Raw genomic sequence first — 27,996 nt, 5'->3', positions numbered from 1 at the left:
GCAAACCGTTCAGGTTGGTCTTTAAACTACTAGTGAGGTAAACAGATTTTCTGATGATTGCGTAAGGCTCGGTGTAAGAAACAGAGTGAATACACTCCTCTTAGGTCCTCGGGGTACACGCCGACAGACATCATCAGTCACAGAAGGTCCGAATGATGAGGTCACGTTTGTACACAGATAATAAGCCTAATTATCATATCGTCCCAGTCCTGCCAATGGCTGACACTGCTGTAGGCGTAGTGAGAGTGCAGCACCACAAGAAAAAAAAGAAAACCAAAAAAAAAAAAAAAACAAAACAAAACTGATAAGAACTAAAGTAAAGAGGAACTTTCCACGAATGGAGAAAATTTTCTGTTGCACAGTTTTCTTCTCTCTTAAATATTATTCCCATGTTTGTGTACTGAACTTTAAACAGGGATGTCAGGTTTCATACCTACATCACTCGTTTTCGCGAAAAAAACCCCTAGAAAAGTAAGGCAGCACCTTTTGCTTATCCTGCATAGAGTTGCTTATTCTGTTATCAGTTATCTGATAGCTTCAAAAGTGTCACATGCCACTACATGAAATAATAAATATTTCCTTTTTGTTATTAATTTTTTCTCTTTTATTCTCGTCTGCAGGTCTTTTTGACGGTGATGACCTCAGTTTTGGTGACCTATTTCAAGTCTCTACCTTCTTCTATCGTGCTTTGCAAATATCTAGATGATGATGATGATGATGAAATTTGTAGAGCACATTTTCCTCCGCTCTGCACAAAAGACTACAAACGAAGATCAGTTAACATCAGTTTATACCAGAAACACAAGCAGCAAAAACGAATGCATCTCTGTGCTTGACTGATGATACTGGTGTTTTTCAATACATGAAATGTCAAGTGCCCTCTGCTCTATAAATTTCGATATCCTAGCTCACAGTTCCCCAGCCTTCAATGAAGTATTTGCCGATAAATATTTACCGATAGGATTTACAGCGCCATGACCTATGGATCTGGTGCATGTAGTGTACTTCAACATTTGAGTGCGCAACACGCATTTAAATTATTGTTTTAATTTGTCAGAATCTTTTTGAAATCATACTTTATCTACTACTTTATATTAACAGACTTAAGGCTTATTCTCTTACAAAGAAAGTGTCAAGTTTTTGTTTATTTATTTGTTCATTTATTTATGACATTTATTTTATGTTGTCTTCATCTCTTCAGCTGACCATGGATGCAAAATTAGCTAATGGAGGTATCAAAGCTTCTAAACCAAGCACTGAGATCGAGTTTCATAAGTAAACGTACTTTAATCTCGATACTTAAATATCCCTTTCTGAGAGAACAGGTAGAATCAGCCAGAAATCACTTTTTTTTTTTTTTTGTCAGCACTAATCTTCGGAAAATTGATGAGTGAAATATGTTTCTCCATCCAAAAGTATTTTTTATTTCTTTCACTCCCTATTTTTCTCCCTATTTTCTCCCTCTTTTTCTCTCTCTTTCTCTCTCTCTTTCTCTCTCTCTTTCTCTCTCTTTTTTTCTCTCTCTCTATCTCTCTCACACACACACATGCACGCACAAACAAGGCGCGCGGACCTAGCATAATGTGCCTGCTCATGACCTACACGATGTCCAACAAATGTTCCTTCACTTCTCACGCGAATCACGGGCTTATCTGCACGCACATACAGCACCCGGTGGTTGATAAGAAACTTAAACAAGCCTCGTTCTCGAAGGAAGACGAGAAGCTGACGTCATAACCGCCGAGTGGCTGGGCGGACGGACGACCGCCACGTGGGCCCCGAGAGCTCAGGGGTGGCTCCGAGCAGATCGCGCGCCAGCTGCCTCCCGTAGCCTCCAGACTCGCTTGCTTGCAACCACGCAGGCCCGTTCTCATGGTCCCTGATAAATACTGCAGTTCGCAGACGTCCGTTGGCAGCTCCTTGTCCTCCAAGAGAGAGAGAGAAAGACTGTAAGACTATGCGATCGGAGCGCCATCTGTCTTTCAGCGGACTAATTAGAAGGAAGTTACGAAAAGTGTCATTTTTCGTCTGATGTGGATTTGTTTACGACTTGTTTTCAGTGTTTAAAAATATTAAAGAAACTTTTACTGACAACTGTTGCAGAGGAGATAAGCCAACTGTGTTGACCAGCAGAAGAGAGGAACAGAACAAATAACAATTACTGTGTTGATAACAATATAAATAATAATAATATAAATATGAGGACGGTGTGAACCAAGGCTAAGCATTTTGAATACAATACAAAAAAGATCGAAACAAGTAATAGAAAGTTTTGTTTCGAAATGGAATAAATTTCTGTGTTAAAAAATGACTTATAATATGAATCGATGAGATGATGACTTATTGTCGCTGGATTACCTTCGTCGGGGTCGGACCCAAAGACAAACGGAAATATTGATTCGTGGGCTTTTGTCCAGTCGCACGTGAATTCGATGTCTAGTTTTCTTCTGCTTTTGCAGAACCGTTGAATATGGCAGGGTCCACCAAGTCTGACAACCGGGATATCTTGATTAGTCAATGAGATAAGAGAAGATTACTCGCAAGGAAAATCCAAGCAATTTTAACTCGTCCAAGAGGTAGGATGCTTCGGGATGATTCCTCGCGTCGAAGAGCCTGGCATTGACTACATGGAGAGAAATGATTGATCATCTTCTTCAGCGCAGAGTCGTCAATGGCCTTTAGAACAGAAGATAGGATTCAAGGTGAATCGTAATCTGCCCAACGGGATCGTTCTAAAAATAGCCACACCACCACCACGGACCCCTCGTGCAACGTGCATAATCTCGCCTTCGATCTCAGGTTTGTGACTCTGGCTCAAAGGATGCAAGTCGAAACAGAGAAATCATTACTAAACTGAGTCCAACATCGCCAAGTATTGGCTACCCGGGGGAGAACCGATAACACCCTGTATTGATAGTACCCGAAGGAGTTTTGGGCTAAGCGGCACAGGTAAAAAAGCTTTAAGCCAGGTGATGGTTGAAGGAATTAGAAAAGAAATCGACCATTTCGTGTCCAAGCCTCTTTGTTCTTTGTTTCTTCTTGCTTTAAAATATTAAATCTTCGGACAAGGATACGACATGGATGCTGGTTCTAATCGTTACATTCCCACCGATTTTAACTCTTTGTCTACTACAAAGAAGTAAAGTTTTGGTGCAGAAATAAATCAGAGAGAAAATCTGCCACAGACTAGCTAAATATCTTGCTGATACAGAGGATATGGTATATGTTTGATTCACCTTCAACTTGTTTTATTCCAGGAAGAGTTAACACTTCTTGAGCTCATCTTATTATACGAATTTAACGGTGAGATCCAGTAATACAAAATATGTATTACCTTCAGTAAAAAAGTTATCGTTCTTCATCAAATTATTGAGGACTGTCCTCACCCTTGCTTACTTTATCAGCATCTGAGGAAGACATAATTGGACAAAGTAAAAGTAGGAAAATCGGTCAACATTTTTGGAACCTCTTCAGCCACAACCATCTGAAGGCGCCCAATTTTTTTGGGACAGGAACAAGCAGACAGTGTTCACCTTCATGCTCTAGACATCACTAGTAAACATCACATAAGCAAGTAAGTATACGTTGATTTTTGTCTCATTTATCTATCTTTTTTCACCTACTTTGGCAAAAAAAAAAAGAAAAAAGAAAAAGAAAAATCTTCGTTCTTGAATATAACTGCTGAGGCTTACAGGATTTTAGAGTAAATCCAAATATTTATTCTGTCAGCGATGCTGCTTGTGAGGGGCTTGACAGAAAGAGGATGTGTTTACAGCGCTCGCAGCATCATTAATATTTAGACTGGGGTTTATTTTGAGTTGGTGGGACACTAAAGGTGCGACAGAACTGGCGGAAGACACAGTTTCACGGTACAGAAATTTGTTGGGGAAAATTGCGACAGAGATAGAGAGAGGGAATGAGATGCAGTTCTGAAAACAGTGAACGGTTGATTTTTTTTTTCGGTTTTGGCTGCACGCCATTCAGAACAGGTCTTCTAGCATGTTTTCAAGAATTCAAAGACAGTGTGAAGACAAGTGTAGTCTTATCCTCGGTGGTCGCATTAATTGTGGGACGAAGACCTAGGCTTGTGTAAATATTTCAGCAACATTCATTAGTTTCTTGTGAGTTTGCGCGAGGCTGATGTCCTGACTGGGAGGCATGCCTGTTTACCTTTGTGCCAACATGCCACTCATTATTAACCCTCGGGCTCTTGTCTTCTTTCTTAGAACTTCGCCTTTCCCGTTTTTGTCGGCAGTCTGGTGAGAGTGAGCGTAGCATACGCATGTAGGTCTGTATGTGTATGTGAACGTTTTGAACGTTTTTATGAACACATGTATTAATGTTTGTCTGTATGTACGCATCTTTATTTGTATTTATGCATGGATGTGGTCTTATCTGAGTGCATGTGCGTGCTTGCTAGCGTGTGTGTGTGTGGTGCCCGCTTGAAGAGGTCGGTGATATTCCCTACACCAGCGGTTCTCAACCTTTTACTTGTGACGACCCCCCTGACGAACACCGGTACGTCCGCGACCCCCTTAACCAGCTAGGTCGGTGGAAGAGCGGGGGGGAAAGGAGCCTTAGCTAACCTCGAACGCCGCGTCGAGGAAATCAACAACGGAAGAACAAAGTTCGTATCTGCAAGAAGTATAACTGTTAATGAAATTTTACTAAAGCAAATTCTGTGGTGCTAATAAATATTATTTTATTGGACACTCACTTTGATTAACGAGAAGGCTGAGCCTGTTTGCTGTTGCATAGAGAAGCGAACCTGTGTGCGATGTTCGTACCCACTGCTATTCGCAGCTCAGCCTCTGCGTCCACACGATTTCTGTATTGAGACTTCAGTGCTGCCAATGCTGAAAATCCTTGCTCACACATATACGAAGTTTGAAAATGTTAGAAGAACTTTCATTGCTTCTCAGAAAGGAGGGAGATTCACCGTTGATCGCTAATCCAGAATGTTGGCACTGTTTGTTTGGAAGACCATTTTCAGGGATTGGTCACTCGAAAGGTCGACGAGCTGCTCTTCTTTCCGTGGACAACCCGCTTGTGCTAGGATCAGCCAGAAATGGATTACGAATCCAATCGTATTTAGTCACATCAATTTCAGCGAAGTAATGCTGAAACCTTTCTTGCAGTCCGTTTAGATGGGCAATAATTACATTCTCACCTGATCAAGATTCAAGTTAACGTCAGCCTTGCACTTACACAAGCACGGAAACATATCAAAAATATTTTCTTGGAGTATCTTTTGCGTCCACAACGACATTTTTCGGACGAAAGCATTTCATCTTGTCAGTTGTTGTAATATGGTGGTGTCCTTCCTTGCAGAGAAGTATTCACAACGTTCAGCTTCTCAATATGTCCGATAAATATACCATTAGCAGCAGCCATCGGTCGTTCTTCAGCCCCCACCCCGCACTGTCTGGTCATGGCCTTCTGTCAGGACCTATAGAGTACTAGGAGCACGTACGAGGCGAAAGGGTGTGAATGATGGACGTTCCTGAATGCGTGCCTTTAGATGTTTTTTTTATTAAAAGAGAGAGTGTGACTGGAGAGGGAGAGGGAGTCACGATGAGAGATTGGGGGAAGAGGGCAAAAGGCGAGGAGGGAGATTGGAGGCTTAATTGTTGAGAGGGGATTGTGTTTGAGTTTTGGAAGTGAGAAGTCACTGCATTGCCGAGACAGTGTACTTGAATAGGGAGAAGTAGATTTGGAGTTTGATCGCCCTCACCACTCGTTACACAATCTAAGCTAATTTCACTAATACCAGCATAAGAAACTTTAAAAAAGGACCACCTTCGCGACCCCCTTGTAGGCACGTCGCGACCCCCAAGGGGGTCGCGCCCCACAGGTTGAGAACCGCTGCCCTACACTGATACTACCTCTCTCTTGATTGTGAACCAAAAGGTCGCTTGATGGAGACCTTCACTGGCCTTTGGCTAAAAACCTCTCCCTGCTCACCCAGCAGCTGCATTATCAGAAATAGATACCTGATTATATAATGAGAGGTAAAGATGGGGAAGGACAACACTCTTCCTGTCTCATGCCGTACTCCAGTCACGATGAACCACTTATCCACTGCACTAACTAGATTGCTAGTTCTTCACTTTCCAGAACTCTTTTTTTTTACGGGAAAACTTAGCAATTAGCTTTAAAGATTATAACAAACTGAGTTTTCTTGTTGTGACCAGGACAGTCGGAGAGGAAGAAACATTGAAGGCCTTGTAAAACATTCTCGTTAGCCTTTATACAAAGTCCTTTCCTGTCATCACTCCGAGACAGAAGCCAGGTGGACAGAAGCGACTACAGAAAACAATGAAGTGTTTGAACATTGCCGCCCTTTTCTTTTTAGATTATAAGCTAACAAAAAAGGACTCGTCGTAATATGTCCACAAAATATTATGTCCTGCTATCAGCAAGACTTGTTTAATTCTAGTCTTGTTTACAATGGTCTTCACAGACTGCTGCGCGTTGTCAAGGACAACCGAAATTTTGGAGACAGAAAACATCGGGTCGATGGAGTTTGAATCAACAACTCGATGAACGCCGTGATGCACATGCGAAGGAGAAAGATCGGGATGTGAGTGGTGGTAGAGCTATTGGGCCGATGGGAAATCTGTACGGATAAACTGAAGCAGTAGCTTTTATTGCCCTTATAAAAAAAATATGAATAATTTTAACTTCTGTTGCGAAACTTTGCTGTCGATGAAAGTGAGTGGTTGCGAAAGTGCATGCTAAACATTCTTTGCGATTTCCTTCTCAAATACCTAATCATGCGAGATAGAGATAGAGTTTATTTGCTACGATTTTCCAAGCTAACGGACACGAATTAAAAAATAAAAAAAGTAAAAACTTCAGTACCCGAAGAAAGCACTGGTGTCATCCTTATATAATCAGATAAAGACATATTAGACAATGTCGTGTGTGTGTGGACAAATGAAGTTTGCTTTTTTTTTCACAGACATAAATTGTGAAAATATTTTTTGTCAGACTTCAGACCATCTCGGTCAAAATTCACTTCAGAGGTCTGGCCAGTTGATGCAGATGGCCTTGGCATAGATACCAAAAGTAGCCCGTGACGTCAGCGGTAGGCCACCTTCTCGAAACATCTTCCTCCTTCGAAAGGAGAGCACGCACCCAGTTTTCACCGGCTCTTTGTCTGCCCTCCAGGTCTCGATGAGTGGAAGGAAGGAGAGAGGAAAAGGGTGGGAGTCATACTTCCTCCTTCCCTCGAGCGTCTTTAGCACTCTCAAAGATGGCGGCACAACGCCAGTCTTGGCACTTCATCTTTGTGGTCCAAAGTTTGTGAAAAAGCAAGCTGAAAGGCCACATTGTGGTTGGTCAGCCGGTTGCTATTAACGGATGTGACGTAAGCTGCGTCCGTGGTATGACCGAAGACGTCACAACGGCAGTCTCGACACTTTCAAGTTTATTTGATCTTGTCTTTCCTTCGCTCGTGCTTATTCGTTTGTTTATAAATAGATCACTTGGAGTGGAAAACGAAGCTGTCGGAAGATGTCCGTCTCCTCTTCCTCCTTCTAATCCCTCCTGCCATCAGATGCATGCGTGGGTGCACGTGCACTGCTAGCAACTGCGCAGCCTAGTGAGCACATCTTTATGCAAATCATGGCCTTTAAAAGATTGAATCCCCACATTAGCAAATCAAGATAATCAACGATGTCCATTTAAATTAAAGAAACTGAGAGAAGCAAAGAAATAAGCATAAAACATACGGACAGAGACACAAAGACGCAAACATGCAAAGGAAGATTATTCGACGAACCTGCACACCTGAATTATGCTAATTAATGTGTGAAACAGGTGTCTGTTCTGTAGCAAACTGCTCGACAATTGCTTCTGTGGTCGTCAAACTGCCTCATCGAATTGAGCTTTTCCTTGGAAAATGTCAAAGGTTTTGCGTCCTTACCTTTTTTTTTTTTGTGGTAATTCTAAAATATCGTTTGTCTCAGAATTCTGAAAGGTTGTTTCCCTTCGCTCAGCGGACACCCACTGCATCGGTCTTTTTTCTCGCCGACCACTGGCAGATGTTAATGAGGGTTACACATTCTTACCCTTTGTCACACGTTTTTCCCTTGGCCTTCATTTTTCTTTCTTCTTGCGATGTTAGGCAGCTGGCAGTCGTTGTCGTATATTTGTAACAGCAAAACCAAGAAAATTAAACAAGTAAACAACCTATTACATTACGAAACAAACACAGAGCATCACACGAACTCTTACGGTAAACCTCCGATTAAGTTGATCTAATGTCACGTGTTTACTACGTGTTTACTACGTGTTACTTCGTCTCAGATCCGTAACGTTTAATGTATGTAAGGTTTATCGTGTGTAAAACGTGTTAAAATAGTCTCCATTAACTCCTCTTTCATTTCATCCCTCAGGACTTCACTAAGGACGCAAAAAGTCCACAAGATGGCAGTAAAAGTATTCACACCTTTCTTAAGTAGACACTGTGGTAACATTGTCATAGCACGCCTGAGTTTATCTACTGGCATCCTGATCTACATCCATCCCAGGAGAAAAAAAAATTGTAATTTCTTCCCAAGATTATGACCAAGAGCCATTAGTAATTCTCCCATTTGTTCTGAAGACGAGGACACACATATTCCAGCTGACAGTCCCAACAGTACATTAAACGAGACTTAATCACCGAGACCAAACAGCCATCTTTGTCCAGATATCGACTATCCTGTGACGTATAGGTTTGCTAATGGAGTCATTCGGTTCAAGAAAGCAGATACTGCTGACCAGTGTGCTGCAGTGATTGGATTCCAGACTCATTCCCTGGAAATGCTGACGGATGAGAAGTAGAATTTATTTCCATTTATTTTTATTTGCGTCTTACAATGTCTCTAGTCATTTCTGGAAGGTTTTTTAAATTTGGTCCTAGTAGCCATTCGTTATATCTGCATAATGTACAGAACAAAAAAGCTAATCACAAACTTTCTCCTAAAAGTTTTCTTTCTTTTTTTTTTATTTCGCTGTTTTACTGTGGCTTTAGACAGACCAAAAACAGACTTTTGTAAGATCGGAAAAGTCTGTTAGCCGGTCTTGCCACCAAATTTTCTGTAGGTTGAAGACAGACAGTGTCCTTCAACACTTAGAAAACATTTCCTGTATTTTTTTTTTTTTTGTTTTGGTTTCTTCACTTGGATTGAAGAAAGATCAAACGCTTCAACTGCGAAATATAATTCCTGAACAAGAATTCTCTTACCTTGAAGAGTTTTACTGAGTTTGTTCAAAAGGTCATGCGGTCACCAAGAACAGCAAAATCTGTACACCATTGGAGATCGCAACATTCTCAGAAAGAATTTTTTCTTCATTTCTCAAAACATAACTACTTCTTTTTGAAGTCCCCAAACTTGTTTAACATTTCCCGATCTTAACCACCGGAATTTGTGTGAAAGGTAACATCTTTGTGATCATCTTCAACGTCCTCCAACTGCGATATAAGCATCATGTGGTTAAGCCCTCGTGTTCAAATAAAGTTCACGATTCGCATTGCAGTATTCACAACATGATTCATTTCGAGTTTGCACAACTCTTCTTGATGTATTATTCAATGACGAAAGGTTTCGTAGTCTGGATCTCTTTCATGAACAGCTTGCTGAATTCTGGTCAGGAGACTACTATTCGTTCTGGTTCCACTTGGAGAGCTGCCAGTAGTGACACTTCTCATGTCTCCTCAATGGAAGCTCCTCGATGCATCGTTTCAGTTTCATAAGCAAATTTCGTGTCTTTCATCGAGTCCTTCAAAAGCAGTTCCTGGGTTATATCGAAATCATCGTTATACACGGATACAAATAAGCAGCTGTGTATATTCAGTTACATGTATTCTATCATACAACACGAGAGAATTCTAGTCACAATTCTCACACTTATGCATCAACTTTTAAAGCAAATCGTGTTTCATGTCCTCTGATTTCAACGGTCTTACTTAATCCATGAATAAGACTGACTTCATCCCCGACACTCCCAACTAAATCCCTGTAAAAATTTTTTTTGAAATCAAATTCAAACTGCTTTTTTAACTTCAACATCATTTGAACACACACGTAAATTTTAATGTTCTTCAACAGTGCAGTCAATCAAGTTCTCGTGAACAACTTGTTTTGTAAACTGTTTGTGAGCCCTGTTCTCTTTTAAAATATCATATACTTCAAAAACTCGCTGGGGTTTGCTGCTCCTTCAGCTGTTCTACCAAATGGATTGGCTTTTCCGCCCTGCTTTCTTGGAAAGTTTACTTCAATACCCTTGATGCTTTGTACTGTGATCCCTCTTCAGAAAACTACGATGCTTTCCAGAAGAGTAACCACACAGACGTGTGCGTTTTTTTATTTTTATTTCATTTTTTTTTTGTTTTGGTTTTTGGTCATCAGTACTGTTGTTCATGTGTTGTTTGCTTGTTCTTCTGTCCCTCGTATGTTTGCCCATGTCTCGTTCTTGATGTTAAGCGCTAAGACCGTGCTCGTTGGGAGTGTGAGTAGACGCTCTACCAAATTTTGCATTTATTATTTTATGATTACATCAGCTAAAAAAAGTTGTACACTGGTTCTCAAATTTTTGACACCCCAGTCCTATATTTTTTCTTGTTTCTGTCACCATCAAGTTGAACTGCTACGGTAATACTTACTGCACAAGAAGAAACAACGATTGAGCTCATGACTAGGGTCTGACCAATGGACATGTACAGGTGGACTGCTGTCTGTCTGCCAAGACCAACGCTTAGCCTCTTGTGAAGTGATCGGCTGTTAGTCTCGGCGAGCCGTAACAAAGAATGTAACTAAACCGGAAGCTTTCTTGGACCATGCCTCGTTTTAGTAGTTAATCTGAAATGTGAATAAACCTAAAGCTTTGTAGTCTCATCCTTCGTTTTAGCAGTTACTGGACAAAAAATCGTCTGCTTAAAGGGGGAAACCTAAACATGCAAAGCCCGTGTCCGACCTTTACCGATGATCATTCGTGTCACGTGCCACTGCGCTATTGCAACACCGTAAAGTCATCAGACGACGGTTAACGACAAAAACGATGGGTCATGCTGAGAGACATATTGCAACCAGCATTTCCTTTGAGTGCAGTCGCCGGTACTGTCTAACGACTCCATCAGACACGTGAGCCGCGTCATGTGTACTTTGTTAGAATGTCACGCACTGCCGATTTCTAAGTTCCATTTGATAAATTAAATTTTAATTAAATTAACCTTGGTTAAACTTTTACAAAAATGTTAAAACAAGTACACTTCACATTTTGGCTGACTGGACTAGAACGATGATACCATGAGAAAAGAAGTGGGAAAGAAAAAAGGATTGACAGCCAGAGGTGATGACGATTTGTACCTCCTGTTCCACGTTACATGAAAATTAGGGCAAAAATCCAGCAGGGACACCAGCTTGGAAATTATCAGACAGTAAGCTGGTTATGGAAATGTCAGGCTTAGATTCTTCAAAGAAATCTTCACATTTTCTGCTGGTGGCCTCTACACCGCTTCCACGCAGTCTCCCGGGTATTTGTGTTTATGTCTCCAGAGATAACTAAGGTGACTCCCTGCTCGTTGTTTGCAAAAAGAATAGCTAAAAGGGAGATAAATCTCTGTTTCAGACCGAGACTGGAAGCCGTTATGGGTATGGGGTCAGACGACGGCATCGTTAAGACCGAGATCTTCTTCCTCAATTACTCCGGCCTTCCATGGAGCCACCCGGACAGACAGGCCTGGATGACCACATCTCCAGAGCCCACCTACGAGGGAGGGGTGGGCGATTCCGTGCCAGCTGGCTACGTCACCGAAACGGATGCAGCAGCAGCAGCAGCCGCGTTCGATCCCTGTGACGTCAGCAACCAGATCAATTACCCGGATGTGACGCAGCTGTCGGGGGTGGTGACGGCGCTGTGCGTGGTCTACTTGCTGGTCATCTTCCTGGCCGTGTGCGGCAACGCGCTGGTCATCCTGACAGTGTGGAGGAACAGTCACATGCACACTGTCACCAACTACTACATCGTCAACCTGGCCGCCTCCGACTTGCTGGTGTCCGTGCTGGTCATGCCCTTCAAGCTGCTGGAGTACACCAGCCCCTGTCAGTGGAACATCTTCGCCAACCCGCTTCTCTGTCCCAATCATCTCCTACATCCTCCCAATCTTCGTCTTCGCCAGCGTGCTGACTCTCGTCGCCATCTCGCTTGAAAGGTAAAGTAAGTGTGTGTGTGCGCATGCGTGCTTGGTGTAGACACGTGGTCACGTGTGTTTTTGCGCACTCGATGTTTTTGGCAGTTTGCGGGCGTGAATGTTTGACAGTGTACCTCACATGTGTGTACCCAAGTGTGTGTGGATGTGGGTAAGTGTGTGCGAAAACACTAGTCGTAGTATGATTGCTTCACCACCAGGGTGCGCTTCCAGCGGCTCAGTGGCACGTCGTTTGCCCACGTCGCCAGACATCCCACGCCGATTCGTTTGTCGTAAATATAAGGCCTGAGCTTGATGTGTCAGTCTATGTAAATCCCTGTATATGGCGACAGTCGCTGGCAGTTACGACTGTTTCAGGGTTTAATTCATGATACGTGTACAAGATACTACATGTACCCGAGGAAAGACGGAAGACGGCCGCACTGGAAATGAAGTGTGATGGTCGCAGAGGATTACACGCATAATGTTCTACGAAGATGTTGAACAGCACCTTTGACATGTTTCTACTGTTGTGTGAAAGTAAACTACCATTTCTTTATCCCCAACAGTGCTGCGCTCACTGAGCTATCATAAAGCGCTTCGATCACTTGGACGAGACACTCTTAGATGTTGAATTTGTATCCCATCATATAGTCCCTCTTGGGCTCAAAAGCCTTTTTAAAGTCTATGATTGTGCTAGAGGACCCACTGATGCTGAAGATACTTCCAAAAGATCTGCCTAACTATGCTCCTATCTGGACTGAAGCTAGTCTGTTCTTCTAGCAATTAATCAGAGTGCTGCTAAGACAATTCTGTATCTCTTTCAGCATGACTTTAATTAGGTTCTGATTAGGAATATTGTTCTGTAGTTTTTGTGCTATGTTGCTGTTTCCTTTCTTTGGATAGGGTATGACTAGTGAATTGTATCCATTCTTCGCGGCAGAGTCTTTAGCAGAGAGTAGTGAGGGAATTTGTTGTTTCATTCCCATCCTCCTTGAGAAGCACAGCAGGGAAGTTATCATTGCCAGGTGGCTCTCCTCCCTTCCGACTGCGCACCACTCTTTCGACCTCTTCTCGTAGGACTGGTAGGTCTGCGGATTTTCTGGTTTTAGCCTGGCTGCTTTAAAGGATGTTCGCATCTGTCTTCAGCTGAAAGGTCTTTGCAATATTTAGTCCATTGGTTGAGTACGCCTGTGAGAAGTCGGTCATTGATATTAATGACTGAGGTCTTCTGTTCACGTGTCTGAGGGTCCTTAGGGTTAGTAGACCTTTAGTAGTAGTCACCACATGCCATTTCTTCTTTTTGGTCCGTCATTGCCCCTTGATCAGTTCTCACTGGCTTTTCCATTTGGCGGAAAGTAAAATATCTGCTACGAGACTTACATTCACCAGTCGTCATCGTCATCATCATCTCGTCATCATCACCTTTTCTTCTTCTTTAATTGTGACGGCGTGAGAACACAGAAGTATATTTGGTTCTTTGCAAAGAAGAACTATGTTATAAACATACGTACTATTAAAAAGGCACACATATGTTTTAACTTGTGAAAACAGAAGGATGACGGAAATACAGAGATTGCTGTGAGTATTTAGCGGTCTCGACAAAAGAAAATGCAGGAATAGTCTGACTTTCAACGAGCTGACTTCGGAAGTAACTAGTACAAATGAAGCTCCAAATGTAGAGCGAATGAGCGAGCGAGGATAATGATTGTGGAGGGAGGAAGAGCGCTGGTGGGGAGGTGAGTGGGAGGAGAAAACACGTGGGTGTGCCCACAGGGATGTCCGGCAGACTTTTCTGACAGCACTCTCGCCATCTTTTGCAATGCTGCTCTGGCATCATTGCCAGAGACAATTAATGAATGTCATCTAAGCCTTTCGCTCATCTTCTGGGATGGGAGGAAAGTGCACAGGAACTTGGCCAGCACCTAGCTTGACAACCTGAGAATATAATGGAAGTGCCTGGGGTACACACTACATCTTTCTAATTTAGTCTGGGCCAAAGTTCATTTCGGGCGACTTACAGACTAGTCCTATTGCATTTATATACATTTATTTTAGTTCAGCATTCCACTTTTTAAAATCAGCGACATTGAACCACTTTCTTAAATTAGCAAGCGATAGTAGACTATTTGTGAGATTACTATCTTGTTAATCAAAGAGATATTTCCTGTATGTATAAATATTTTAATAACATACAATGTATGTACATATATAAGTATTTCAGCGTTCTATTCAACAGAGAAATCTGGTTTAAAAACGATGAGATTGCTGGAACTTTATTTAATCATCGATGCACCTTTCGAACTTGTGGTATCCTTATCAAAACGGTTTCTCTTGATTACTTATGAAAAAATTCGCATTACAATCAGACCGTTACTAATTAAAAAGTCACATACAAAGCAACTATGACAATGAATATAACAAAAAGAGAATTTTTCATTACCTGAAAATATCACTTCAATCCTGGTAATATTTCAGATGGTCTTTCTGAGCCTTTGAACTGCAGTTCATGAAGAACATGACAGGTAGAACAAACCTGGATAGAAACGTGAAGCATCCTCACCAGATGTTATCCTTTATTTGTAATGAACAGGGACAATAAATAAAGAGAAAGAGCGATAGAAACAAAGAATGCACAAACAAACGAACGACTGAATGGTTGAATGAAGAAGAGAAGAGTACAGCGAGACAAACCCACAAAAAGACAGATTAGCTTGTGAGCAGATTTTCCTGGGGGGCTGCGTATGTAGGACAAATACTTCCAAAAAGTAAGGAGAGTAAAGTACGAGTTTCATGAAAGCATCTACCCGATGGGAACCTGTCAAGAAAATAAAGAAGCCAGGTGGTTTGTAAATCTACAGATTATCGTCAAAAACTAGATAAAACAGTTGCAATAAAAAAAAAAAGAAAAAAAAAAAAAAAAAAAAAAACAAAAGTACATTAAGAGAAAACAATTTTACTTCTCTAAGGAAAATAAACATGAGAAAAAAAATGGATTAGCTGGTGAGCAAAGATTCACGAGGGATTCCCTATCTGAGTAAAAATTAGTGCAAAAGAGGAGGAGGCGTAAAGTATTCGTTCCTTAAAAAGCCAATGGGAACCTGTCAAAAAATAAACAAAAAAAAAATCAGGTGGTTTGTAAATCTACAGATTATTGTCAAAAAATAGCTAAAATCATTCCAGCAAAAACATCAGTTCGTGTTCGTACTACTATGCTTGAGATTTTTTTTTTTTTTTAAAAAAAAAAATCGGAAAAATCTCGAAATGGCCCCTGTCCGGAGATTGCGTGTTTCTACATCCGGAACAAAGGGAGCGCAGTCTGCTAAAAGGGACTCGATTGGTGGGCTTGGGGTTTGCGTGCTGCGACGTCTCGCGACCAGGAAGCCGCCGTTAAAAACGGACGGTGCAATGATTTGTGGAAAGTCTTTGACTAGTTGATGTTCCCCCCACTTTCCAGCCACCCGGGAGGAGTCTGGTTTTTCAATGTTGTGCATGGGCTGACAGAAAAGAAAATATTTTCTACATACCAATGTCAAACGAACTTTATGTGACCCAGACATCATTTTATTGACATTTTCGGAGAATTATGCAAGCACAATGCGCACCTTCATCCCTCACATTTCGTTTTGAATTCTTCCGGCTGTAGGGGGTATAGGGAAACCATGTCATTCATTTTTAAAAATCTCAGTCAACCTTGGTTTCATTCAATTACCCAACCTTCTTTTCGTGATTTTTTCTAATGGAAGAAAAACCAACAAAAATGCTGTGACTAATGTGACGTGAAAGTTTTGGACCAGACGATGGCGCCCCCTAGCGTTAGCGAAGCGTGTTGCCGCTAGAGTTAGCAAGAACAACAGCAAAAAAATCAGTAGAGCTGAGACTGACAAAAAATTCATTGAAAATTTGTAGCATCGTTTCAAAACAAGGAATATCCGTATTTCATGAATCAAATTATTGATGAGGAAGAGTTGTTAGAGAGGAATGTAACATATGTTCCAAATCAACACAAAACAATTATTAAAAAAATCCTTAAATGTTAACAAGTGTGGCCTGACTTTATAGGAGTAACAACAATTTTCTGAAAAAATTATAAACAGAAAATGTTACAACTTGAGAGAAAAATTATCATGCGAATACTTCAGTAGGAATACATCGTCATCAAGAATAGAATACAACAGCAGACGATGTTCTTGCTCATATTATTTCGTGATTTTGTACCACCTTTTTTCTTAATTTCTTAATTGTTTGGGTAAGATACTTTATTGAACTCTCACCTATTTAATCCTCTTGATTTTTTAAAAATTTAATTTGGTCAGCTTTAATGTAACACTGATATGGGCGTCGTCTTGTGGATGGTTTACATTCTTATTATTACTTCCCGCTTTCCTGAATTTGGGATATTTTCTATCTCTGAACGAAACATTAAGGATAGACTACTTGTTCATTTGTGATTTTAAATATATATATTTTAACATAGTTTGGAAGTTTTAAAATGTTATAGAAGTAGACCAGTGCTTTATTATTTATGCTGTACAAAAGAGCTTAATAATAAAGCAGTTCTTCTTTTCGGCAAGAAACTAAGAAACTTGACTGTGGCTCATCCTAGGTAATTATTATAGGTCTAAACTAAATTTAAATACCTCACGCTTGACCTTAAAACAATAAAAATGTTCATATAAATTAAAGTTTGAAATGTCAGCATTGTGTTTTGTACCTCTAGGCTGGGCAACAAAACGCCAGCTTAAACATATTTATTGCTGTGCTTACATCGGTTCTTATCCAATTTTCATCGACCGATAGGATGTATGTCTTTCAGCTAGGGTCCCGTTATAAAAAGACATACACTTCCAAAGAAATCGCACGCGCGCACGCACACATGTACACACACAGCACGCTTTGTCCTCGACTGAGATGCCACTGACACACATCCACACGCCCGCAGGGAGGCTGACAACGGGATGGGGACGAAGAGAGAGAGAGAGCAAGCATGCATTGATGTCACGTTTAATGCACGTGCATCGACAGGAAACTAATTTCAGCTGAAAGCACAAGACGTTCCAACACGACAGAGACGATGCAAGACATCCCAATGCAAAGATCCTCCATCCCCCAAACCCCCATCCCACTCCCTTTGTCACTCTAACAACCTCCCATTCCGAAAAGAATAACCGATCCTTCTCGAAGTTTACAAGCACGTCAGTAGTGCTTCATATTCGCTGTCCTTGGCAACCGACCCAGGAAATGAGACTCGTATTACTCCAAGACAATTCATTCACTCCTGATTCGATTTCCTGTCATGGGTTTCACCGTAATCCAACAGTTCAGTCCTGGCCGCAATGCTTGTTAATCTGCTAGGGACTCGCAATACTAGTTAGTCGTCACTTCAGGAACCGTTAGGTAGCAACAAAGAGACCGTTAGATTATCAGCTCCTCATTTCCCTACTTTTGCTTCCAGGTTCCTCAAGCTGAAGGCGTTGTCAAAACTGTGAGTTTTCTTCTGAGCAGAGAGAATTTTGTCTGATTGCACTTCTTCGGGTTGGTTAGCAGCAGAATATTAATCATAGCGATCGAATTCTATCCTTTACACAAAATGAGAACAAAATGGCGTGTTCAGGGGTGAAATGAGAACGGACCATCCACGATGCTCAATGAGTTTCGTGACTATTCCGGTTGACCATCACCTCCTTGGAAGATATTGTCTTTAGACCTTATATGGCGGCCAAAGTAACGCCGATCTAGAAGTCAACAACAACAACAACAACAACAACAACAACAACAACAACAACAACCACAACCAACAACAACAACAAAAAAAACAAAAAAGCAAACAACAGAATAAATAATAAATATTAAATAAACAAGGAAGAAAGAGGCGCAGTCTCGGTGAGTTAAGAGAGGCTACTCCTACAGAAGCGCACGAGTTAAGTCCTCCATAACTTTGTCAGTCTCACACGTACCCAAGAAAAAAAAGACAGCTTCCCTACATCACTTTCAAAATGTCCAAAGAAAACCAAGAACAAGACCGTGGGGAGGACCAACTGTACTGCAGCAGCCCATTTAAGAACTCTTCCCAACACATCATAAGAAAAGCTCAGCTCGCCTGACGATATAAAAGAAACATAATAAAGTGCTGTGCGTGCATGACTTCACGAAACTTGTTTATTTGTGTAGGAAAGGAAGTAAACAATCGCCATTTTATTGTGCTGGTCTGACTTGAGGTCAGCCATGCAGCTTTTATTTAATTTTCCATATTCATTATTCAGGAAAATTTAATAAATTTTAGAATTTTTTGCCTGTTAGTCTTGTCGGTCTGGTGGTGGACATGTTTGTCTAAGATTTGTTGCAACTAGGAAGTTTTTAGACCTTAAAGTATGTGTGAATTTAATAATCTTAAGATATGCTGAATTCGGCAAAATGAGACAGAAACCCAATCAATCCTTTGCAGTTATTTTTTTCTTTTTTTTTTTCTAAGTACACATCACATCACTAATTATATTTATCTGAAGCCTTTAGGGAAATTCTTATTATTTCAAAATTGAACACACATACGCTTACCCAAGACCCTCTCCCTGCCATCAAAAGATGAAAAATGGAGAAGGAAGAAGTAAATAGGAAGAAAATAAACTGCACGATGCCATTTTGTTGATGACATGCAGAAGTACTTGCACATGCCTCCCGCAGGGCTTCTCTAATCACAGATTTCTCTCCGCCTGAGGGTGCGGATATTTAAATTAGGTTTGCAGTTGAGACTTCTCGTTAGCTGACGTGTATTCTGGAGGCACATTAGTGTAACAGCCTCTGAGGTAGTGGTGGTGAGAGGGAGAATCGTGATTCTCTATTTGCAAGATGGATCGCATCTTTCAATTCGCTTTCGACCTGTACAGAGAATACCGGGATAAACGAATGAGGGAGGTATGGTAGAGGGTAGGCAGGGTGTGAGGATGAACGAGGTAAACTGTCGTTTGCTATGCACATTGTCCACATCGTTCCCTAACTGAGGAAAGATCCACCAGCTTCGTTACAAGCTGAGTATCAAATTGCGGCCATGGTCTGAATGAGCCTCCAGACTGATTTTATTCCTGCATTTCGCCCCTGCAGCATCCACAGTAGATAAGGGAGGGCGGTCTTATGTTGCGCGAGGAAAGAAGCACTGACAAGAGAGAAGGATAAAAGAATGAAGAAAAAGAAAGATTGAGAAAGATATATCCTATATTTTTTTTTTTTGCTCACCATCCCCCACTAAAGGAAGCTAAGAATGCTCCGTTGTGTCCAGCATGACTCAGAGGACATAACGGTTCTAGTAGGAGCTTTCTTGCCATTCGATACATCCTCCAGAACAGCTTTTTCTGTCTTCGGAAGTGCAAGAAATTTGTATTGCTCGATGGCATGCAAAGCCTTTGACTGCTATAAAATATCTGTTGAGTGCTTTATCTGGTGAATCTTGAACAGAAACCTTGGTCCTGTGCGACAGTTCTTATTCCTTCCATCGCACTGTTGGTTCATCTTGTGCTTTCGTTGAATATCTTCTGTATTCGCTGTTACATCTCCTCAAAAGGTGAAAGGGCCTAGTCTTTCTAAGCACAGGCTATAGTATCGTCAACACTGAAGGCTCTCGTTGTGAGCACGGGGAACGGGTACACACCCAACAACACTAGGGACAACACGGTCTAGAGGACTAGGCTGTTGTTATTGTGAACAATAATAGTCTAGAGGACTAGGCTGTTGTTATTGTGAACACTATGGTCTAGAGGACTAGGCTGTTGTTACTATGCAAGTGTCGGGTACTACCAGGTACGTGTGGTGCCAACTTTTCTCTCCAGAGCGAGAGATTTTTGCAGAAGTTTCGAGAGCTAGTGCACTGGTGCTAACAGTCATGCGCTCACCTGAACATCTCTAGACAGTCGCATCCAATAGTTGAGAGACCAAATGACTGAGTAACGATTCGATTTAGAGAGGATTCAGTCTAGAGCATAATCACGTGAGCTTTTTTTCAAATTAAATTGTGGCCCTTTCAGGTCTACTTTGAGAGAACGAGAATGTCGTTTCATAAATGAGATTAGAATGGTCGTCATCTCGAATTGTTATTACTTAGGGAAAGATACTAAACACGAAACACGAGTTGCTCTTGAATTACTCAGTAACAAAAGCCCTTTGAAAACAAATAAAAGTACGTATGTGCTCTGACATTCTACACATAACAAACACAAAACAAGAAACCAAAATGTGCTAATGTAATTTTAAACTGTTACATAACTCAACCATTTAAAACAGAAGATGATGTAATATCAAACTGTATATAAGATGAAATACGAAAAAAATTTTGAAGTTGAAGCGGATGGATGAAGTTCCAGCATTTTACACGATACACTGCTGGCTGGCTAAAAAGTGATGATGCTGCAGTGTTCGATACTCTACGTCTACCGAAATACTCTACTAGGTACGAATCTGTCTGTAGCTAAGACTGAGAAGTAAGGATGTGCTCTTACCAGTACGAAAGGTCCCAGTAGTTATAAAGCGGGATTTATTTTACCTCAGCACATCAGTCAAGCATGGCCTCTGTGGTCACAACTTGATCGTAGACAAGACGAGAACGTTAGGTTATCAGCCCACATCCTAAACCATGATCAACGCTACTGCTCCGTAGCTAACCCTGAGATAAGGCTACCTTTCCTTCGTGATTCGGGCCCCAGACTGCGCTTGCCGATATTTTAATATAGTTGATCACATCTATGTGTCACATTGACCGTTAGAATATGAATATTTAAATATACATAGTTATTACTACGTTCACAGATTCTGAATTCATACTCAACATATTTACTGGAAAGATAGTTAGCCTTCAGCAATGCAATATAGTTTCAAGATTCGAACACGTAGAATCGATTCCTCAGCAATATTGTTTCATATATGTAAGGGCCACCTAGAAACTGAGCAATCTTCAATTTGTAATTGTCTAATTTGTGGACAAGGATAATGCCATTGCCAATATCTCTCCGACCTGAGAGATGTCGTCCACTCTCTATGTTTTTTTTTTTCTCCTCGACTTTCACTAGCAACTGTCTTGCTGGCATTTATGAGAATCGATCACAGAAAGTTTTCTGGCCTCAGGTCGCGGCACAAAACAAATGAATACATAGCAGTCCAAGATGATATTATCACCTAGCTGCCATCACCATACCTGGGCTCGCACCGTGATTGGCATTTTGACGACATGTCTGACCGACATCCTGCTGGACGCAGGGTTCACAGGTCAAGCAGGTCCCGCCCCTTGCGGGGAGCCTGGCAAACAGATGGTCGGTGTTGGACGGCTCGCCTTTCCGACGCCTGCCATGTCCGGAATTCAGAGAAATATTCGCTCGATTTGTATACTCAGTCTTAAGGGATGAGAATCGCAGTGGAAGGCAGTTTTTCTTTGGTCTTGACAGCCGGAGTTTTAAAAAGGAATATTAATTCTGTTCTTAATAGGTTTCAATGTAAGATATTTCTCGCATTAAAAAATAATTATTAAAAATAATAAATATCTACCCTGGAACGCGCAAGTTATAAAGCAGTGGAAGAGATCACGTGGGCAAATTAAGGTAGTGATGTTTACAGTTGGACACTTCTTAAGTTTGTGTATACAGAATGCTTCTCCTTGCTTGTCCAGAGCGACCAACTGCTCTTCCTCCATGATTACAATCCCAGTGTGTAAGGGGGTCACTCCATCAGCTAACAAAAGTTTCTAAAAAAATCCGTACATTTGTGGTACTGATGTGAGATTCCAGAACAGGAATAGTTCTCGCTGCTTAATTTTTGTCTTTTATCATATTGAGATGTATTTTCAGATTGAGTTCCGTTCAGTCCACATTTGTAATATTTTCTGATAACATTTTCTTTTTATCTCACGGCTATGTTTGTGCTAACTTAATCTCTAACCTTCGTCTCAATCTCTTTCTCCATCACTTCCCCAACTCTATGAATTCGTCAGTATTACAAACTCCACGTGTAAGCTTTGATTAAAAATTGTTATTTCTTGACAAAATTTGTTAGCTAATGTCAGAAATTGTTAGTTCATGCCAAACTGTTGTTAGTTCAAATCAGAATTTGTTAGTTCAAGTCAGCGGTTGTTAGTTCATGCCAGACTTGGCCAACTGTATGTCAGGTCCTTCATCTGCTTTGGAGAGTTAAAAAATAATTTAAAAAAAAAATAAACCGAAGCTGGAACAACTCTTCAAGATTTGCGAGAAAGTGGAGCAAGGCGGTAAAATCGAAAAGTCTTCTTCTTTTGTTCTTTTTATTTCTATTTTATTTTTTCTTCCTTTTTCCTTAAGAAAGTATTTTTATTGTTAGCATTTATTGCACGTCGAGTCCACATGCTCATTTGCGAAAACATTTCTTGTCGCAAATGTAGGAAATTTTTGTCAATCCTCTACTTGAAACAGAAATCTACTTTTAAAATTAGAAACCTTTGGTTGAAAAAGGTTCGCGCTTCGTCATGCCTCACCGATAATGTACAGGAATTCACCTTTATCAGTGAAGGATGTATTTGAACTGCTTCTTTATTTATGTTCTTAGAGAGTGAAGCCTTATTCTTATTACTGAGAGTGTGAGTTGTCTATTGTATGATGAGGGTGGGTGTTGGGATACGGGTATGTATGGAAAAGAATGTAGACTGCTTTCACAGTGAGAGATTTTCTGTATTATTATTTTTAACCTTTGCGACGAAAAAAATGAAATTCTTACCATTTATATTATTAATCTGAACGTCTGCTGGCTGTTGGATTGAAATTCTACAGCCATGAACAGTTCAACAGGTGCACTAGGCGATGTTCATTCATCAGTCAGACCTTTCATCTTTGATTTGAAATTTTTTTTTTCTCCCTTTCCTTTCGTTTGAATTTTATTTTGTATTTTTCATGATTTCATCGTGATCGACAAAGCCGACTGAGATGCAACATTTAGGTGACTGAGTTCAGAGGAAATTATGTAGAAAATGTTCATTATAAAAACTCATATAAAAGTCTTGAGATTTGTCGTTAGTATAAAGAATCAGGCAATGATAATTAATGAATATGTAAAGCTAGTGATCCCATAGCTTTAACGGCTTCAGGGGCAACGACCTGTAGGCAAACCCACTTGTCCACGCCAGGAAGCAATCAAGGAAAAAGTAATTTACTGCATTTTGTTCCTTTCATAGCACCTCGTTCTGTCAATGTCCCCTCTATATCATGTCTGTACAATATTTATGTCCTTGATACTGTTTCCCTTTTATTGTTTGCTTCTCTTTGTTTCAGTCTGTAAATCTGAGAGTAACATCCTTTTGCCCCCGGCTTGTCTACTTGTCTAATGTTTTTTTCTTTCACGAGTCTTGATGTTTGTGTTTGTTTTGATGTGCCTATCACTGTGAGTGGTGGATGTAGTGTTACTTCAGTCTCTCCTCCTCCTCCTCCTCATCATCATCATCATCATCATTATTATTATTATAATTATTATTATTCTCCACAAAATAAGTGGTAAGGTATTAATATACCACTTGGGAACGTCCAGGAAAAAAGATCGATGACGACGAGTCGGCCATCGGTCTGCAAATGGACGTACAATGATATACAGCCAGTCAGTCAGGATGTGGAGGAGAAAAGAGTCGGATGGGGTTGAGAGGTCACTGTGCGAAAGGATGTAAAGCGATTCCCTGACTCGTCTGGTCCTTCTTAAAGGGGCACTCCAAATTTTAGAAAAAGTAAATCTTTGCGAAAATGAAGCGGGAAAGTAATAACAGCTGTGTGATATTGCTCACCCACCGTAGGCAGGTTTGTATGACCAGCGGCGTCAGTCTGAGTGGATGTTGCAGTCACAGTTGCACGTGCATTGCTCGTATTTTTCCTTCTTTTTGAGTAACAACGAATCGTCACGAAATCAAAATTGTCCCACACTAAGGCAAGCTTGCGACTGTGACTGATGGTGTTTACCTCAACCCTGCCGGAAATTCAGGGAACGTCCTCGGAATATCATTTTCTGGTGATGAGCCACGACAAGAATCGATCATTTACATGTTTATCTTGTCTCCTTCCTTTCAATCTGTTTGTGTATTCACCAGCAACACACAGATTCCATTTGACTGGAGCAAGACAAGAATTGGACACAGAAAGGTTGACCTAAGCTGGGAGATACTTGTGCTCATCCAGACACAACTTGAAATAAAAGGCGATATTTTGCTTTATTCACTTACCGGTAGTCTCTTGTTCAGTACTTAAGAATATAATGGCAAAGTCATGTACTCGGGCTTGACCCACAAATCTTCAAAAGAGGGCTTTGATTTTAAAGAAATGACAGCATTGAATACGTATGTAGGTATGTGGTCATGTTACCATCTAGAAGTGTATATGGTTCCCTATTATTTCTAATAATTTTAAGTGAGTTTGGCTTTTTCTGGGTTAGTAAGCACGATGAGGTTACCATCATTTCTGTTTGTACGTCTTTCGAACTCAGTGAAGACCTATTAGGATATACGAGGACCACTGCTAGGATAGTCTGATACTCCAAAACACATTCAGAAAAGGAAAAGGTGTTTCAGTTACAGAAAAGTATGTCGGGAGGAAACAACTTTTAGTCTACAGTGCGACTTTAAATTACCGTTTAACACTTAAAGTTCTGAAAACAACCGGAAGTTGTCGTACGCGCACACACATGCACATTCATGCTTTACCCTTCCATCCAAGTAATTAATAAAGTTCAAGGGATACCGGCCAGGAAATCGCCAACACCTCGACAACTCGCAGAAATTAATAGCAAGGGAAGCAACTGTGTTCAGAAGGGCCTTAATCAGGATCTGGAGAGATGAGTTCTTTTGTGTCCTGTCTGTAGCGACGATTTAGGACGAAACATTTCCACTCTAGGTCGTTCATCTCTCTCTCCCGCTGTTCACACAGTACGTGAGGCCCTTTATCTTCCACAAAAGGTCGTTTGATGCATAGAGGAGGATAGAGGACATAAAGACGAATCATGAAAACATTTTTTTGGGAAATGTACTGTGTTCAACAAATTCCCTATATATCTCTGAGAATATGATGTATCGTATTAATTATTTAGTTCCGCATGAACTTGTTTCGTTTAAAAAAAAAAAGCTACGTGAACGATGGAGGATGAGAATGATTTGATTACAAACCTCTTCGGTTCTGAAGGCTTGCATGTAGTCGTATTAGAAACATGGACCAACTGAGTACCTCGAGACATCAAGGTGTCGGAGTTAAAACAAGTGCAAAGTCAAGCAATCCTGTAGTAGCTTGTTAATTAGCAGTGGGCAAGAGATAATACTGACACAAGTAAAATGAAATATGATCAAGGGTGGATAATGGCCTGTGCGCTCGTGTGGTCAATGTGTGAGCGGGTGAGAGCGTGCTTTTCGCATACCCTCCCTCTGTACCCAGGTTACATACGGAGACCCATGTGCAAATATTTGTTTACAAAGCTGTTGACTTTGAATAAAGGAATGCTATTGAGTGAAGCCATTCTCTACTATTTCCTCACAACCAAAACTGTGGAGAGTATGCCGGGAGTGGGTAAAAGTTCGTGTATCCTTTTACTTTCTCAGATAGCTTTAGTGTCGTGGTGTTTCCTTCCTGCCATTCCCGTCCTGACCCACGTGACTAGTTTTGGACCAGTTCGAAGATACAGTGCAAAGAATGGCGGCAATAAAATCAAGCAGTCTAACACTTTGTTACATTCTAAAACCGCAAAGAAGAGTGGAAAGCGTAGGAAGGCACTGACAGTAGGGGCGGCGAAGACTTGCAAGTCAGTGGAAGGAGCTATAAAATGGACAGACCCCTTATTGTATTTCGTTTGCGGGGCAAAACGAAATCAAGAAAATGGACTTTGTATTGATTGAGTCGGTCTGTGCTGCCAGAGTAAAGGAAACCATCAAGACAAGAGCATGTTTTCTAGAAGAGGGTAATAAACAAGACTGTGATCACCCGTTATCTTCTGCTCACGTGGTCAACCAAAGTTAAGCAGAATGACTCGCAAAAACTCCACAACATCAAAACGGCAATGGAGAAACCATGTAAGTGCTTTAAGGTCAACATCAATGTTCACATCTTTGTGTAGGGTGGGTTACTGCTTCTCACCAATCTAGAGAGGGTTGGTTGTCCTTGGTTCAGATCTCACCTCGTGCACGCGCTTCTTTCTCTGACTGTGACATCTGTTTACAGGGCTGACTGCTTTGTCCTGATATAACCTTAGTTGCTGGCTCAGTGTAAACAACAATTTCCCACTTTATTTGTGGGCGTATGAGTCCTTGATCTTTGAAATCTGGTGTATTGCTGTGCTTTCTTTAGGCTAGTGCAATATTTTATAGTTTTGTTTTTCTCTGAATACATCGAACTTTAAAGAAACTTCCTTCGACATGAGCATATGTGGATTACCTTTCCATTAAAGTCGAGCTATAATTACAAAGATCTTGATAGAGATATTTCAGTATGTTTACACGATTTGAATAACCTGAGCTGAAAATAATCTCCTGACAATTATTAAAAAAATATTTTGAAAGGTAGATGGCAAGTACGTGGGAGACTTTACCAAAATTTGCTTTAATATGGTCTTTACTTTTAGTTTTTAATGAATTAGTTTTGCTAGGTTCGAGATTTTTACCTAGAATGTACTTTGTCCAGTCTTTAGCTATGGGATCACACTTACTGCGAATCGATTTAGTATTTAAAATAAGAAAAACAACTTTAATGATGGCATTAATGGAACGCTTTCTGGGTATAAGCTTTCTAGAAATCTCTATCACGAAGAGATTGAGAGGATTTACAAGTTTTGATACAGAAGAATTCAGAGTATTTACCTTTTGCCAAAAATAATTAAAATACATTACATTCATTTTATCGTATCAAGTCTACGGTTAAGAGACCCACGCATTGTCTGAAAAAAGCAAATTCAAGTAAGTGAACAAATACTTTAGAAAGCTTTTGAACTGTGATGGATTCAATTACTGCTGACTATTTGCAGACCAGCGAGCTAGTTGCACAGCATGTCTCTAAAACCTGAAACTGTTCTAAAGAAGTTAATTTAGAAAGAAAAGTTTCAAAAATTGCTCCTATTCCATTTAAATGCGCTGCACTCGCGAATACAAAAAAAAAAATGTGCTGACAGAACCGACAAGTCTGAAGTATACAGTTTTATTTTATTTAACAACAATTTTAGTTATATAAAAATTATTAAAATGTGAAATTTTATATAACTGAATTATCCAAGTAGATTTAAGACCTAAACGTGTTTAAAATTTTAAAATGTGTTATGCAACTGGACCCAGAACAAGTATTTTTCCCAAAAAGTTTTGTCACGCTTGTGCAGACTGTTTTTAAGTTTGTCTTTTTATAATTAGAAGTTTTAAAATAGATTAAATGTTGAGGTGTCTGTCTGAAGTGTCTACAGCTTAGTGGGCAAAGCATTTTTTTAAAATTGGAAGCTTGCTGATTCGAGTTCAATCGGATACTTTTTTCTTTGGTATACATGTTCTGATTTTTTATTTGTTTCTTCTTGTTATTAAAAGCTTGTGTGCGTGTGTATGTGAAGCATGTATTTTTGATGTCCTAATTCGACATTTGTACAAGATATTTCTAGGGTTGGCTTAGGTGTAGGTTATTTTTTTGCTTTGGCAGGACGATTCAGCAAAGAAAATGAACGGTTATGGACTAGGTTAAAGTTAGGGATTACACAATCATCATAGGTAATAGTATAATACCATAAGGAAAAGAAAATAACCTCTCAGTTACGCAGAGAAAAAAAATTCAGCCCGTGCAGACCTTGAACCTGTAACCCAACCAACCACGACAGACAGGAAG

General features: G+C 40.5%; 1 protein-coding gene across 1 annotated transcript in view; it reads left to right on the top strand.

Annotated features, from left to right (window-relative positions):
* Positions 1-1,572: 1,572 nt before the first annotated feature.
* The window catches only part of LOC112570351 (QRFP-like peptide receptor), an 89,674-nt gene continuing 63,250 nt past the window's right edge, over positions 1,573-27,996 (top strand). The window contains 3 exon segments of the mRNA XM_025248750.1: positions 1,573-3,574; positions 11,620-12,127; positions 12,129-12,202. Coding sequence (XP_025104535.1) covers positions 11,639-12,127; positions 12,129-12,202 — 563 coding nt within the window. The 5' untranslated portion in view covers positions 1,573-3,574; positions 11,620-11,638.

Source organism: Pomacea canaliculata, linkage group LG8 (assembly GCF_003073045.1).
Source record: "Pomacea canaliculata isolate SZHN2017 linkage group LG8, ASM307304v1, whole genome shotgun sequence".
NCBI classification, from domain to species: domain Eukaryota; kingdom Metazoa; phylum Mollusca; class Gastropoda; order Architaenioglossa; family Ampullariidae; genus Pomacea; species Pomacea canaliculata.
Note: the sequence above shows the minus strand (reverse complement) of the source record. Positions and strands in the feature narration are given on the sequence as shown.